Genomic DNA, 16728 nt, shown 5'->3' with positions numbered 1-16728 from the left:
AAGTTATTTTAGCTGTTGCCTTTTCCAAGGCAAGCCTGGCGTTGGGTGTGATCGCCACTGAGAGGCCGTGCTGACGATGGAGGTGGCAGGGGTGTTCTCACCCTCCAAGACTGGCCGAGGCACTAGGCCTCGGTTTTCTGAGTTCACTTCATCTTATCGCACAGCTGTGGGTGCATACAATACAAGGCTCCTCCTTAAGAACAAAACTGGGGAGTAGGCACTGGGTGAGGAGAGAGAGAAGACATAGTCATTTATACGTAAGTAATAGGAATAATACATACGAATAGTAATTTGAAATATAACGAGCCAGGTAACATGCCGGGCACTGGGGACCCGAAGACTCCCAAAGCCTCTTCGGAGAGGATCTCCCGGGCTGGTAATGAGAAGGGGTGAAGGGGGCTGGTGAAGTCTGTAACAAAGTGGAGCCTACAACTCAGCTTCAGTCAGCTGCTGCGTGTAGAGGGGAGGCCTCCGTGCTGCCTACGCTCTGCTTTCCAAGTCCAAGAGCGCCGCCCGTGCAGTCCGACAGGGCAAACACGGGAGCAGCCCAGATCCAGGGCTCAAGCTACCACGTTGTAACCTCTGGTTTACAGTGTAGATGGGGAGAGCCTGCCAGTCTTCCAGAAACAAGTTAAAAAAATAAACAACTTTTGGTTTCACCTTTGCTCTCGGCAGTTAGAAGTAGCCGTTGGCCTCCTTCAATGGGTCAGCCCCGTAGAGATGCCAGAGGAGACAGACCCCACTCATTGCATAGAGCTATTCATTTCCCACCTGCCAGCAAGAATGCCAGAACTGGGCCTTCCTTCCCCCTCCCTGTCTCCTAAAGGAAGGTCCAAGGTCTGGGAGGGGGAAGGAAGACCAGCTTTGACAATCACCAGGGTCCCAGTCCCACATGTCTGGGAGGTCACATGGCAGGGGTGACACCACCCCATCTTTTTCTTCTCAGCATTTATCACTTCCTAACACATTTTATGGTTTGTCATTTCTCTTGTTCAAGTAGAATGTAAGCTCTAGGAGGGCAAGGAGTTTTGTCTGCTCGCTGTTTCTTTGTGGGGTTTTTTTGTAGTTTCAAGTTCTTACTTAAATTCCAGTTGGCTAACATACAGTGTAATATTAGTTTCAGGAGTAGAATTTGGTGATCCATCACTTACCTGTGACCCCCAGGGCTCATCCCAACAAGTGCCCTCCTTAGTCCCCATCAGCCATTTAACCCATCCCCCATCCCGCACCTGTTTTTATGCTAACTTAATCTGACCACTTAGAAGATGCTTGGAGTAATTGCTGAGTGGTTGGTCTGTTCTGCAGTCAGGGATGGCCGTGTCGTGCTCCCCTCTGCTCCTGAGTGCTCAGAACGGAGGTGCTCGGAAGTGCTTGTTAAAACAACCCCCCTAAACTGCCTCCATGTTTTTCTTCATTCCTCCAGGCCCTCCTGGGCCCACTGGGGACCCCGGGCCCGAAGGGTTTGGGCCTGGCCACCTCAGTGGCTTCCTCCTGGTTCTCCACAGTCAGACGGACGGAGAGCCCGCCTGCCCCGCGGGCATGCCCAGGCTCTGGACGGGCTACAGTCTCTTATACCTGGAAGGACAGGAGAAGGCACACAACCAGGACCTCGGTATGTGTGCGGCGCGTGGTCACCCACGTCCGTCGCTTAGGGTACGGCCTTTGGGTGAAGTTTACAGATTCACCCACGTCTCGGTGATCCCTCCTCTCCCGTGGAAGAGGAGGCTGACTCCCAGAGAGTTCTGTGAAACGAGATCCTGTGGGGCGCTCATTCTGGCTACAGTAGTTGTCCTCCGGCTGCTTATTTTTAAAAATGATCCTTCCTCAGCAGGTTAAATTTAACTCTTACATGAAGTGTAGTTTTTACTTCCAAATGTACATTTAATCAGGACACGGCCCGTTCCTGTGTTTACGTGTCCAGCGGTGCCTCCCAGCAGCCGGGGATTGGCTGATTGGCATCAGCGGCACCCGCTCCCCGCCTCGTTCCAGCTGCTTGTTTAAATTACAGACCTTGATTTTGGGAGTCATCCCTGGGTGCTGCTATTTTCTTTCTTTCCTTCTTTCTCTCTTTCTTACTTTCTTTCAATTTATTTGTTTATTTGAGAGACTGCACAGGTGCGCACGGGAGCAGGTGAGGGGCAGAGGGCCAGACACTCAAGCCGGCTCCCCGCTGAGCCGGGAGGCTGACATGGGCTCCATCCCAGGTCCCTGAGATCATGACCTGAGCTGAAACCAAGAGTCAGTTGCTTAACTGACTGAGCCACTCGGGTGCCCCACTTGTAGATTTGTAAGCTGCAGGGAATGATTTCGAGTCAGGAGTTTAATAAAACCCAGGTGCTGGCAAACGCTGTCTTTCCCAGATCATGGTGGTTGGGTGGTGGGTGCAGGAGGGACAAGACAGCAGGGGGCGCTGATGGAGGGGGAACCTTGTCCCTGCCCTCACTGGGCTATGACCCCTGCTGTTAGCAAGGGTCGTCAAGGAGTGCAGGCCTAGGGGCGGCAGCTACTGAAGGTCACTCTCCTCTGGGCTCAGTCCGGGGCCCTTCCCATTAGAGGGCCTGGTTGGGGGGGGGGTGCAGAGGAAGAAGTGATGTTTAACATCTTGGCTCTATTTACTTCTCTCCTCCTCACCCTTCGGCCTCCAGTCTCCTCCCCGCCTGGCCTCTGTTCCACCCGTCTCCTCCCACCCCGGTCCAGCCAGAGCGTACTCGCAAAGCTCTTCAGAGCTCCGGGATAAGATTGAAGCTCCTTACGAGACAGACAAAACCCGCAGCCTCTGGTCTGACTCCTTTCTGGGCACCCTGAGACAGACAGAGACACGGACGTCCTCTGCCCCCCTTCCCCCCACGGAATTCCTTTGAGTTTGAGCTCCAGGCTCCCTCACCTCTGGCCCTCTCTCCTGCTGTATCTCCTCCTCTGAATAGTCTTCACACCTGGCCAAATCCTGTCCCTGTTAAAGTTCCTAGCGTACAATGATTCTTGGCGGTTGGCCTCCCCGAAGTCCCGGTGCTCGCTCCTTCTCATTCCTAGAGCTGGCCGTGCTGTATGTTCGCGGCCCAAACGCTCCGCCGTCTCCCCAACCGAGCCAGGGCAGGAGCTTTGTGGGCACAGAGCTGGAGTAACCGCACCCCGCCAGCAGCCGTCGCACTGCTCGGCTGGTGAGGGAACGAGCAGCGGAGGAGCGGAGGAGGGCTGGCCCGGGACCAGGCAGGTGGCAGACGCGCTCAGGCGCACAGCCGGCCCTGCCGCCGCACATGCGGCTTCGGCGGCGGCGTCCGTCTGGGCGGCCGCGAATGGCACCTGCGGGAACGGTCCCCGCGCACAGCGGGCCTGCGGCGCGCCCGCCACATTGCCTCGTCTTCCCTCCCAAGGTCTGGCAGGGTCTTGCCTTCCCATGTTTAGCACGCTGCCCTTCGCCTACTGCAACATCCACCAAGTGTGCCACTACGGCCGCAGGAACGACCGGTCCTACTGGCTGGCCAGCGCCGCGCCGCTGCCCGTGACGCCGCTCGCCGAGGAGGCCATCCGCCCGTACATCAGCCGCTGTGCCGTGTGCGAGGCCCCGGCCCCCGCCGTGGCGCTGCACAGCCAGGACCAGTCCATCCCCCCGTGCCCACGCGCCTGGAGGAGCCTCTGGATCGGGTACTCGTTCCTGATGGTGAGCCCCCGCCGCAGCCCCCGCGCCTGCCCCTTCCACCCGAGTTCCCGGAGCCCTGCCACACAGGACAGACAGCAGTGGGACATGGGGTCGTGAGACCACCCCAGACCCTAGCCTGTCGAGATGCAGGGCCATTCTCTTTCTTACTGCCGATCCAGTTTGTTGTTGTTGTTTTAATGATTTTGCCAGGGTGTGGACGTTGCCTTTGCTTCCGCCCTCAGAAAAAGTGGTTTCATTTTGTGTGCGTGGCCCACGACCCTGACTCCTTTCCTCAGCGGATCCCAGTTCGCTCTTTCTGGGATCCTTTCGGAGGAAAAATGTGAAGTTAGGCCCTGCCCTCCACGTGGCCCGGACTGGGTCTGGGGTCCTCCGCACGCGTCTGAGCCCTAACTGTCTGTTGTCCTGGCAGCACACAGGGGCTGGGGACCAAGGAGGAGGGCAGGCCCTCATGTCCCCTGGCAGCTGTCTGGAAGACTTCCGAGCCGCACCATTCCTCGAATGCCAAGGCCGGCAGGGAACTTGCCACTTTTTTGCGAACGAGTATAGCTTCTGGCTGACGACAGTGAGCCCTGACTTGCAGTTTTCCTCGGCGCCCTCCCCGGACACCTTGAAAGAGAGCCAGGCCCAGCGCCAGAGGACCAGCAGGTGCCGGGTGTGCATGAAGTTCAGCTAGAGAACCCACAACTGGCCAACACGCCGCCAGGAGAGGCTTCCCCGCGGGCCCAGGGGCCCAGGCTATGCGAAGAGATTGATGGTGCTCATTTCAGACCCCACTTTCAGCTGTCCCTTCCGTTTAGATGTGGTTACTCCCACCGCCCTCTCATTCCTTCCTCTGTTCGGGGCAGATTAAGCAAAAGCTCCCTTTTTAGATTTGGACCTACCAACCTAGATGAAGCCCAGCTATTCTTATGTTTTTGCGGATGATGGAAGAGCTGGCTTTATTCAGAATGCCGCTAATTCACAGGAAGGCAGAGAGATGATAAAGGCCGGATTACAAACTGCATTACTGAAAACTTCACTCATGGGTTAATAGCGCCTCAAACAATTGAAGTCAATTACTCTATAATACAGTGGGCTTCTGGATGGATTTTATAGGAAAAAATAAATAGCCCAACAAATGAAAGTAGAAAGTAGAGATTTCCAACATCTCAGAATGATCTCTGTAATCTGTTTTCCCATGCACTTTAAATAATTGTAAAACCGTGACCCAAGGAGATGTAAAAAAAAAAAACAAAAAACATCCACACAGCCAGCGTTAACAGTTCATTTCAAAGCAGAATGATTCATTGTGCCAGGAAGGACCACAGCCGCTGTATTCCCGAGATGCTTCATTAGCATAAAGACATCACAGACGAACATGAAACACGTTCTCTTCTGCATTTTTCAAAGAATGGAAATGCCTACTCTGGCAACCCTTTTGAAAAGTAGCATTTATGGAAAAAAATATATTCAATAAGGGATTAAGAGCCTAAGAGCTATTAATGAATATTAAGGCAGTGATTCACAAAAACGGACTCCCCCTTGCAGTGAACTTCCAAACAGACGGCATTTGCCCAGTCGGGGTCCAGCTAGGCTGCGGAGCGCGCGCGCTAATGGGACTGCAGCCACATGGGGCTCGCTCAGATGCGGCAGCTCGCACAAAGCCGCCTGCTGCCCTCCCCGGGAGCGCCTGCAGAGCCCCCGCGCAGCCCGCCACGGACGACTTTCCTCCAAGACATAATGGCATTTCGTAGCGGGAAGTGACAGAGCTATCATTATGCGCTCCGGAGAAAATTAAGGGCCGGCTTAATTAAACTTAGGTAAGAAGATTCATTTAAGTTCATCTTCCTGCCAGGAAGATATGGTGCTATTTTAGAAAAAAACAAAAACAACCTACAATTTGAATTTTATGTGCCTGTTACTGGTTTTTACAGAAGCACGCTGTTTTTCCAATTTTAAAAACATTCTTCTATTTTTCATCACTATTCTACCAAGGCAGCAGTTTGACATTTGGTATTAATATTTTCTATAAAAGTTGAGAAGATACGTCGATGTAGAATGAGTAGTTTTCTGAATAGCAAAGGATATATTTCCTATTCTGGTAGGGATTCAGTGGTCTAATCCTAAAAATCAGAAAGGTTGTTGGAAATAGTATAGGAAACCTGCCTTCCTCATTTAAAAACATGTCATTTTACAAAAAAACCAAAGAAATTCCTCATGAGCAAGTGACATTCATTTTCGTGTTTAGTTTCAATGCCCTTAAAAATAATTGAGAAAAGAAAAACTCAATTAAAATTTTGTTCATGAGATGTTTTCTTTGCCAAACATTGATTAGCAACGAGCTCTTATATGTAGAACATATTTCAAATGACTCTTGCCATGGGCTACTCCCAGGATGGCAATTTATTTTAATACTTTCCAGTAAAAAGAAAAAAAGTGTACATTTTAAGATGAAAGAAGAATATTTCCTAGTTTATTTGACCCATTTATTGTTTTTAATCATGCAATGGCATGTTAAATATTTTTGAGCACCTGAAATTTAAGCCAATTTGAACCTCGTTTGTAATTACACTTTTTTGTTTCCCGAGTTTTATTATGTGTCACCAAACATCAAGCCTTCTAAAATTTCATCTTGTTCATTCACGAATTTGGTCTGAGAACATTTTCTGGGAAGAGATAAGGGCGAGAACTAGAACGTCAGAGACATACCTCGCCTGCTGAAGTATTTTAAGCACGTTAGAATATTATCTTAGTCAACTTGCCAAATACATCTTAAAACACAGGCTGAATTAAGTGGGCAGTTTACTCCACGGTGAGCCTGGGATTATGTTGGAGACTGATTGTTCAAAATACTGATATTGCAAGAACCCCACTCCAAATGCCGCACAATTGTTGCCTTCCGATTTTGAAAAATTATTTTAACTGGTCTAAAGGGCAAACCAGTGGAACAAGGAACTCCTTGGATTCGAAGACTCGGCTTTCTTCACCTGGTTAAATACCAGTGTACTTTGAAATGTCCCTTCTCTGTGAAGGAGGAACAAAACAAAATGGTGGTTCTAACCCATGACTGGTGATGATCCTTATCGAAAGTTCCTTCCCAGGAATCCCCTCCCTCACCTCATTGGTTAGAAAGCATCTAGATTGTCCAATGGGAATTGCCCTGGGTCACATGGGGGAGGACGGGATGTTTCCTTCTGGGTTCTTACTCTCAGGGAGTGGACCCCCATCCATGCAGGTGTCCAGGTACCCAGGCCTCTGTGCTGCCCGTGGTGGGTGGCTCGTTTCTTGTCCTCTCGTCTTTCCCAGACCTGAACTCAGAGACCACTTCCTGTGAGCTGCTACCTTCCTCTCTGGCCTCACGGCGTCTTAATGCAGTCTCTGTCTGTCCCCCATACTCTGGATGGTCCACAGCTCCCAGCTGATGCCTCCACTTGTCAAATCCCAGTCATTTCTCCGAGATGTAAACTTGATTTTGTTTTTCTTTGGCTTAAAAATTGTTCAGTGACTCCTGTGCCTGTGAAGTCCAAGTGACTTCCGGTGGAGTGACAGGCTGCCCGCAGCTCACCTGTACACTCATCCCGTGTTCCCAGCTCTGTGACGGGGCTCCTGCTCTTTCTCCCAGTGACGTCCCTGCTCAAGGAAGTTTACCTGGGACACAACTGCTTCTTTACCGGAAGGAGCTGGAGGGGAGGGGTGCGGTGTGAATTTCCCCAGGGAGACTCCGACTCCCTTCCACTGCTCCCGGGACAACAAATGGGCCTGGCCACGCTCTCACGCTCCCTCCTCCATCCCGTAAGGTCTCCTCACACTTCCCCCATGCTCTTGGTCCAGTGCAGGCCCTCACGGGCAGGGCCAGGCTTCACTCAACTTTGTACACTCAGTGCCTACCCAGGGCTGAGTGCATTGTGGATAATTCTGTGCTCAGTGACAGTACAATAGGTAGCATTAGGCGTTAGATCTGTGCGTGTAGGGTTTCGTGGACAAAAGGGTAACAAGTATAAATCATTTCTTATTTCAAAATATGTGAACGCACCAACAGATCTGCATACCTGCCATCTCCTCTTAACAGTGACTGACAGAAAGCCAATCGATAAGCTGTAGCCACTGCCCCCTCCTGAAATACAGCTTACTTTTCCAGCACTGAAATTTCAGAAATGATAAGATCCATGCGATTTGGCTGAGAGAAGGCTCTTCATTGAAATGTGACAAGACTTAACTCACGCTGTAACCTGAACTCCCTCATCATGTAAGAGCTTCCTAGTATAAGACCACGTCAACGAAGTTTGTATACATGTCTTTGGTGCTTAAGACAGTCAGTAGAATGGTCCACTAAAACTGGATTGTATCAGATTTTTTTTTGAGCCTCTTGTAGATTTTAATGAAGCAAAACCATTCTGTGCGCTCCAGGAAATGACATTAGATTTGTTTCTATCAGCTCACCGAACGAATTTGATAATTTTTATTTTTATTTGGTATGACTTGCAAGAAGAGTGGGAAAATGTGGACTTTGGAATTGGTTTGACGCTGGCTCTGTCCCTTTCCTGCTGTATCACCCGGGGTGAGTTATACCTACTCTCTGAACCCCATTTTCCTCATTTATAAAATGGGACATAACATCTACTCTTACATTGAAAATTAAGTTAGATTATACGTCTAGCACGTAGCAGTCATTGCATATTTATTCTGGTCACATCTTCTATTTAAAATAATTTAATATAAAAAAACATTTCTTGGGTTTTTTCCATAGTTGAATTATATTATGATTCTTACAGGGCATATAAATTACTGATTAGAATTATTTATACCTGGCCAATTCTTTGTATCTTTGGGAATGTTATTTTATTTCAATTCTCAAAGTTACTGTCACTCACCCCCCTCCTCCACACACACACAAAATCACAATTTCCTACAGGGACATTATCAGGAAGTTCTGCAGGGAACAAAACAATTGACATTAAAAATCAGTACTCCGCAATTGTCACTGTTATTATCTGCCAGAGACTCTGCATAATGCATTTTAAACCACCAAGGCTGGCTGCCACATCCATGTGAAATGCTTGAATTTTATGGTGCTTAAATATTTAATGATTCATAGGAAGAAATGTGAGATGTGTCCAATAAATTGCATCCCTTTCTCTAACCTGTGGTTGTAAAGTATAAAGACTTTCAACATGTAACATTTGCAAGATGATACCTGGTCTACTATTGACACCCAAATCTTTGTTGTATTACAAGTTATAATATTGTTCATTATATATAAAGTTCTGTGCTGACCTCCAAAAACAAGTGTGTTTGATCTGGTGCATTTATTTTCTTTCAAGCCAAAGTAAGTTTACTTTCTTATGTACCTTGTTCCTACTGTGGCCGACTTTGGAGCTGCCTTAGTGGGGAGAATGGGTGACATGGTGAAGGTGCAGATTGTAGGGGGAAGGAGCAAGGGCAGAGTGTAGAAAGTGCCCCCTTTGAGGGAAAGGATGGGATTCCGAGGCTCTGGGAAGCGCTGGCCAGCCCACAATGATGGGGTAGGTGATGGACGAGGAACGAGGTTTTAGGGTCAAAGAGTCTGCATCAACCCCTGTTGAACTGCATGGGGAGTCGGCCGGGGGCTCAGACCCTGCGGACCTCAGTTGTCCCATCAGTTGAAGAATAATGAGACCACCTGCTTCACAGGGTTGTCCTGAGGATTAAAAGTTAGAGATACAACTACAAAGAGAAAAAATGTAAGGTACTATCACTGATAACCATAGGAACTGGAAGTTAGGGGTTAGGTATTGATAGTCGGTACCTTTTCATGGAGTTCCTCTTTTTAAGTAGGAGTATTTGGTCCAGCCTCTCACCTGGTAGAGAAATAACAACATTTAGCATTTCTTGAGCACCTACTAAACGACAGGAACTATATTAAAATCCTTTTGCATGTACTCCCCCTCAACCTCTCAACTATCCTCGTTTACAGACAAGAAGACTGAAGTTTAAGGGAGAAGTAACTTGCTCAAGGTCACGGTCAGCACCCAGTGGAACTTGAACCCTGGTCTGTCACTAAAGATTATGTTCTTACCCATTAAACCATCACCTCCCAGAAGCTTCCCATTTGTAGGTTGGTTAGTAAATAAAGGGTCTCATAGAGATGTCATGGTGAACTGCTGCCATCACCGCAAAGTCCCAGGTCACAGATCCTCAGGCAGCCTGCCCAGCTCGGTGTGGAGATGGTCTTCAACTGTCCTTGGAGGGAGGGAGGTGGGGAACCTATGAGGGCAGAGTGATCTGGGCGGAGCCCAAAAGGCCTCCGGTATCTCAGGGTCCACTGAAAACCAGACAGGCCTTTGGAACCCCTTAATGTCCATTCCAGACCAGCCATTCAGGAGAACCTCTCTGAGTTGGAGAAAGAAGACTCTGGAGGTCCTTCCCTGGAGGCTCGGTCACTGTGGCACCAGCCAATTTAGCTGTTTTTATTCTCCTGTTTGCCAGCAAGGCACTTTCTGTCATGCATTATTCTGGGCTTGCATCCTCAATGACAAACTACCTGGGGTTTATAATTTTATCAGCTCACAATGCAATTTGCAACCAGCAATCATTCTCGTTTGTTTGTCTGGAAAAAGTAAGAAAATTTTAAAATTAGAAGTAAAAAGCTTTGGTCGCCAAGTAGCCCACCTGCCTCACAATACACGCAACACACAGGGTCACCAACCTGTGACCCCACGTGCGGGCTGGATCCCCCCCATTCTGCTCTCACGGTGAGGAGTAACCAGCACCTTCCACATCTGGTGTCTCAAGCCGGTCCGGTTCTGACCCGCCCAACTGCCGCTCACACGTCCTTGGGATTGGTACCTTGTGTGCAAGAGGGACGTGGTGTGTGGCCGCAAGTAAGTTCTTTCCCTCAAACTTCCTTGCGCTGAGACCAAGCCCTCCCCTGCTCCGTGCGGCCGGAACAGCAGGCGACGCTGCTGATCCCCGGTCCCTCACTCCACCCCTGAGCCTCGGGAGCCCAGCTGAAAACAGGGTGCCTGGTTCTCTGACGGAATGGTGGTCACAATCCTAGCAGATAATGGATGGTCATCTCCTAGTTTTTTCCTTTTTAAGGTTTTATTTATTTATTTGGGAGAGAGAGAGCGGGGGAGGAGCAGAAGGAGAGGGACAAGCAGACTCCACACTGAGCACGGAGCCCGACATGGGCTGGATCTCACGACCCTAAGATCACGACCTGAGCAGAAACCAAGAGTCTGACGCTGAACCCACTGAGCCACGCAGGTGCCCCCTGATGACCTTCAACTGCATTTGTGCACTGAAATCTGAGAAGGATTTTGGTGCCTATAAACTACTTGAGACCAGTGTTTTCTTTTTTCTTCCCTCTTCTACCTCCATATTCTCATTATTTTCCCCTGGCGATGAGAACCATTAAGACCCACTTTCTTAGCAAATTTCTAGTATATAATACAGTGCTATTAACTCTAGTCACCGTGCTTTTAGATACCCAGAAGTCATTCGTCTTACAGCTGGAAGCGTGTGCCACCATCTCCCCGTTCTCCCCAGCCCCTGGTAACCACCATTCTATTGTTTCTGGGTTGGATTTTTTTTTTTTTAAGATTCCACACATAAAAGAGATCATATAGTATTTGTCTTGTCTTATTTCACTTAGCATAATGTCCTCAAGGTCCATCCATGTTGTTACAAATGGCAGGATGTCCTTCTTTCTCATGGTTGAGTAATATCCCATTGTAAATATATACCCCATCTTCTTTAACCATTCTTGCACACTTGGGACCTGTTAAAATGCGATTACAATTCATTTGGTCCGGGGCAGGAGTCAGAATTTTCAGCAAGTTCTAGGTGCTGCTGAACATGCTGGCCCAGGGCCCATATTCCCAAGTAGCTGGAAAGTTGGCCCTGGTGCTATTCTTTAATGAGATCCTCAAGACCTGTTCGCTTGTTTGAAGAATTATCTGCTACTACAAAGGACGTGCAGGGTATTTTCAATTATTGATGGAGGGATCTTATAAAGAGACCACATCTCAAAGTCAGACAGCAACTTTTAAGGACCTCAAATAAATACTACGAATCTATGAAGTCACATACTTTTCTTTGATTTGTTCTTGCTTTTAACACTTCCCTCGAGATGCTAACTGGGCATTTAGGAGGGAATAAAGCAAGAGAAACAACTTCACCACTTCCTGGCAGGAAGCCCAGCCAGTGGGTGAGCAGCTTGTTTCAATGCTTAGGAAAGGGACGCCATCAGTTGTGTTTACAGGGAGCCATGCGGGGGTGCTGCTTCTCGGGTTCTGCTTGTGTGTGCCCCAGATTCTACGAGCCTCTTAAAGCCACACGACACTACTGATTTTGATCATCCCAGTCTCTTCCCAAGCACCAGTATGTACTACTACCAAATTTAATGATTTCTACTGGCTATGCTCTAGTTTTCTTTGATAAAGCATAAATCACACGTTCAAATCTGCCAGTTCATTTCTGTGATCTGAACAAGATGTCAAGATCACTCTTCCCTACCCCTAAATATAACAGAAGGGGAAAAAAAAGGTTAGTGTGGACATATCAAAAGCTTTCCTGCAAAGTATAATGACCAGATTTGGTGTTATACACATGGAGTCCTCAGTGATATTTTTTGGACATACTGGGATCTTGAATTTTGTGCAGTGACGTGGGGTCTGTCTTCAGACGGACTCCCAAGGGTGGTGATCCCTCCCCACCGTCTGATCAGTAAGCGTGCCACCTTATGAAGCTTGGGAAAATCCTGAAATTCTTTCTATGGGCAAATCCTTTCCTTCAAGTTACTCCTTCCTTGATGTGATTCAAGAAAAAACCAAATAACCATAACAGGATCAATTAGCAACACGCATACCTTTTTCTATGTGCCGCTGGTGATGGTATAAATGAGTTTCTGTTTCAATCCATAGGCATTTATTGGTTCTGACATTCCAGACAGAGCACTGTTCAAGGTACTGTGAGGAAATACACAGAAACAGTCATGGTCCCTGCCTCATGAAGCTTACAATCTAGAGAGAAAAGACATTCTCTCATTGCAGGATACCGAGCAATTCCAAGAGGCTGTGGAAACTACGACCAACAGCCAACAAGAGCAGTAGATCATTCTGGGCTGTGGTATCTGGAGGCAGGACGGGGAGGGTCTGGATGGGCTGAGAGAGAGGAAAAGACTGTCCCACATAAAAGCACGTCACAGTCAAGTCACAGGGTCAGGAAAGCTCATGCCTTAGACGGGGAGACCCGTGAGCAGCGCAGACTCTGTTACGGATAACGGGGAATGAGGTTGAAAGCTTGGCCAGAACCCCATGGTGGAGGCTGTTGAGTCTGACCTTCATGCATTGGCAGCAGACGTAGTAAAGGGTCCGGAGGTGACGAGTGCTCAGCACGAGAGTTAACTTTGGAGGATGAGCTGGGAGAGCTGGCAGAGCTGAGTGAAGAGAGATTTTAAGTGTCGAGTAGAGCAACGAATTGGGAGACGTTAAGGTCCCGTAAGTGGAGAGTCTGTGCTTCTAAACTGCAAGAGTGGGGCAAAACCAAAACCAAAACCATAACCCAGGAAAGGACTGCAATACCCCACAGGAAGGAAAGGAAGAGCTGTACATACAAGCCTTGATAAAAACGACCAACTGAATACAATTCTTTACTGAATCCTGAACCTCTCAAGAGATATGAAGCCTGGGAACGAGGAGGCCAGCGCTGCCACACCCTGTCTTACAGGCTGTTCTGGATGGCGGGCCTCATGGCTTCTATATCCGCTCCCCCAGTGGCAGAACGGGTGTCAGATATGTAGGCTGGCCCTGCTCCCACCAGACCCGGCCACTCACTGTGGGCCTGTGCCTCGGCAGCACCCGGCTTCAAAAGATGGAGGGGGCTCGAATAGCAAGGGAGGACTTTGGAATCATAGGCAGTGCACTCGAGGTCCTTATAAGGAAGCCACCGTAACCATTCCCTCGTCTTCAGAAAGATTCTGGATTGAGAGGTCTCCTAAGTGGGCTGACCACAACCAAAGTATGGCGACTGGATGCTTAACAGTCAGGAAACTGCTATTAACCAAGCTACCAACCAAATTTTAAAACAGCCCTAAATGCTGATTCTCTACTAGAGGTAATTCGTCTAACACACTTGCTTTTGTCTTTGTCAACCCAATTCCAGATTGTCGACATACCTCTGGGGATTCCTTATTGCAGGAAAAAAAAAATAAGATGGACACTGCAAATAATAAGCATTGGTCACAGGCCAATCTATCAACAACAAAGTAATTACAATGATTTCTAGAACATTTTCGTTGCTGTGCTAAGATACTTGGTTTGTATTTATAACTAAGACGACCTTTCCCACATCTCTGAAGTTGAGTGATGTTCCACTCCATAAATAAAGGTGTGCATGTTTTATCATTTATACCACACAAAATCCAATTCTGGTGTCTTTGTATCTATTTGTATAGGACAGAGCAAGGAGCTACTATTACCGGACTCCACAGCTGTTAAGAAAACTACTTCCAGATACAAGGGTTGGACTTGAATGTCACAGAAAGAACAGTTTGGTGAGAAAACATTCAGGGAGTGCCCCCAGGAGCCAGGGCCAGCCTTTGGGTGGTGGCAGGGGAGAGAGGGACAGTGCAGAAAGATAAGACACAGTCCTTGTCCCCGAGCCATTCACAGTCCACACTCCCCGTGCAGAAGGCTCACTTGCGTGTAGTCGTGCATAAACAGTAACAGGGCAAGACGTCAGTGCTATCACAGAATTACCTTTACGATGTGCCAGGAGAAGATGGTGTAAGAATCGGGGAAACGGGAGGCAAATCCGTAGAGTTTGGGAGCGAGAGAAATGACTGTAACTTGAACATTTTAACGTGTGTAAGGCTGCCAGACTCACAGACGCGACTCATATCATAAACAAGCAGTACGTAGCTTCACACGGATTATAAATGACCCTGCGGAGCCCAGGTATCCTCGTGCGGGTCAGAATGCCCTCAGGACCTGAGGGTTTTCTTAGCGCATTTGGCGTCAGAGCCTCTCCCGGATCAATTCAGATGAGGAAGTGGATACCAAACCGCATGGGTGGTACGCTCCAAGTGTGTCAAACGTGTACAAAGAAAAACTGAGAGTCATGCCCCCAAAATGTTAACCTTGGGTACCTATAAGTGGTGAGCATATAGTTGATTTTAATAGTGTACATGTATTTATTTGTATTTTTTATATTGTGAATTTCTCAGTGGAGACATAGTACTTATTAAGTGTATTTTCCTGATTATATAGTTCTTGCTGTATTATTACATGAATCCGTTTTCCTGATTGCAAAAGCAATACACATACATACAAATACACACATTTAAAAAAGACTGCAATATAAAATTGTAAAAAACCAGAAAGCAAAAATCCTATGTGCTCTACCCGCAAAGAACACCTCTGCTAACGTAGGTGTATATTCCCTTCAGGTGTTTGCTTTGTGCATACAGAAGGCATATATATTACTTTCATTATCAGAAAACTATATATAAATGCTAGGAATATAAATGAAAATAAGAGGATCCTTTTCTGCTTCTAACGCTCTTTAAAAATAAACATCTCCATGACGATAAGATAGCAGTGATACCTGACTTTGTCCTTTTATTCATGGAGTACAAGCACCAGGAGGGACGTGGACAGCCTATGGGCGCTACCGCTGCGGGGGTCCTGGGGGATCTTGGACGCCCGGCCAGGACAAGTGGCTGTTACTGTGGTCCTTTAAAAGGCACTTTTTAGGAGAAACCAGTACCTCCTCGGAGGGATTTCTCAGGGACCAGCCCAGCAAGCGACTGCTTTCCTCCGCCTCTAGCACCTGCCGCTGCTTTGCTGGCTGCTCCAGGACACAGGTCACAGTTCCGGGAACTGTCCTGTCATGGGGGGGTTGGGGGAGGAGGGTGCTGGGAGCCCAAAACCTCAGTGCACCTGACATCTAACAGCGCGTGTGGGTGGTTTCCCCACCCGAGTTCTTACCCACACTTTTTCAGCCAAACAGTCCATAAAGGCAGAGCCACGTAAAAACGGAGAGAGGATGCGGCCACCACCACCGGGACGCAGGGGCCCAAGGCGGCGAGGCGTCCGGGCAGGGGTGACCAGAACACCAGTTACGGTAGCCGCCTCGTGTTCCCGGAAAGTCACCAGGACAGCCTGTCAGGAGGCCCAGGGTTGGCTTCTCACTTCCTGCCAGGTCGAGCGCACAACGGGGCCCCGATCGTCCAGGCTGGCTGGTACACGTCACGGTCTGCGCGGACAGCACGAGGCAGGGGCGGCGCTGAGCGCGCAGCACGAGGGAGGCGTGTGGACGCCGGTCCCTGCGAGGCGGAACCGCCCCCTGCCCGCGGGAGAACGGGGCCGGCAGCGGGGCGCTCCGGACAGCTGTGCGCTGCGCCCAGAAGGCTGGTTTCAGGGCGAGTCAGTGCGGCCGTGCCTGGGGACCCACGGGGCCACGAGACGGCGAGTCGAGGCCGACGGCAGAGGACGCAGCGCCCCGCTTCCGTGTAAGTCGGGGCTCGGGGGAGGAACCCCGTGGGCAATGATCCCGCAGCTGGACCCGTCACTGGTGGTCAAATCTGCGAAGCCGCTGCCTTCTCATTTCTTCTTCTGGGGAGAGACGGAACCCGTAGGGCGGGGGGCTCGGCCCGCTGGCTCCTGTCGGCGGAAACCACAGGGAAAAATCAAACGCTGCCCATCCATCGTTCTGACATTTACAGGGCATTGTTCCCGAGGATTTCAGGGGGGAAGGAAGACTGATGGCTTGGGTGTCATCTTTATTTTAGCACGAAGCCGAAATATACCAAACATATTTCAATCTCAGTTGTCAATACTCCATTTCAACATCAAGTAAATATTTTTAGTGTGGTCCAGTCTATGAATCTAATCCACTCATTTCGAAGATTCTTGACAAAACTCCCCATTTTTTTTTCCATCATGCTTTATAATTTACATCATCTAATGTCTACAAGGTCCCCAGGGCCTATTTATTTTTTTATGCCCAGAAGTAACTCGTTGCTGTTTCTAACTTCCCCACCATGTATGCGGTTTGGTTTTTCTTCATCAGCTTCATGTTCTCCTTTTTCCTCCCTCTGCCCGCGGAAC

General features: G+C 48.8%; 2 protein-coding genes across 16 annotated transcripts in view; one reads left to right on the top strand and one right to left on the bottom strand.

Annotated features, from left to right (window-relative positions):
• The window catches only part of COL4A4 (collagen type IV alpha 4 chain), a 126615-nt gene extending 113895 nt beyond the window's left edge, over window positions 1-12720 (top strand). For 8 of the 13 annotated variants that reach the window (XM_045775274.2, XM_087863965.1, XM_087863960.1 and 5 more), the window contains 3 exons: window positions 1424-1612; window positions 3372-3658; window positions 4068-12720. In XM_045775274.2, the coding sequence (XP_045631230.2) occupies window positions 1424-1612; window positions 3372-3658; window positions 4068-4331 (740 nt within the window). In that variant the 3' untranslated portion in view covers window positions 4332-12720. Of the gene's footprint in view, window positions 1-1423; window positions 1613-3371; window positions 3659-4067 lie in introns of those variants that run through there. The other 5 variants (XM_087863969.1, XM_087863967.1, XM_087863968.1 and 2 more) reach the window with 4 other exon arrangements.
• Window positions 7988-16728, bottom strand: part of RHBDD1 (rhomboid domain containing 1) — a 126385-nt gene continuing 117644 nt past the window's right edge. For all 3 annotated transcript variants that reach the window (XM_045775292.2, XM_087864045.1, XM_087864046.1), the window contains exon 7: window positions 7988-16281. In XM_045775292.2, coding sequence (XP_045631248.1) covers window positions 16187-16281 — 95 coding nt within the window. In that variant the 3' untranslated portion in view covers window positions 7988-16186. The remainder of the gene's footprint in view (window positions 16282-16728) is intronic.

Source organism: Ursus americanus, chromosome 1 (assembly GCF_024610735.1).
Source record: "Ursus americanus isolate L20-20 chromosome 1, mUrsAme1.1.p, whole genome shotgun sequence".
In the NCBI taxonomy this organism is placed as follows: Eukaryota; Metazoa; Chordata; class Mammalia; order Carnivora; family Ursidae; genus Ursus; species Ursus americanus.
The sequence above is the reverse complement of the archived record's forward strand: the minus strand, read 5'-3'. Positions and strand labels throughout refer to the sequence as shown.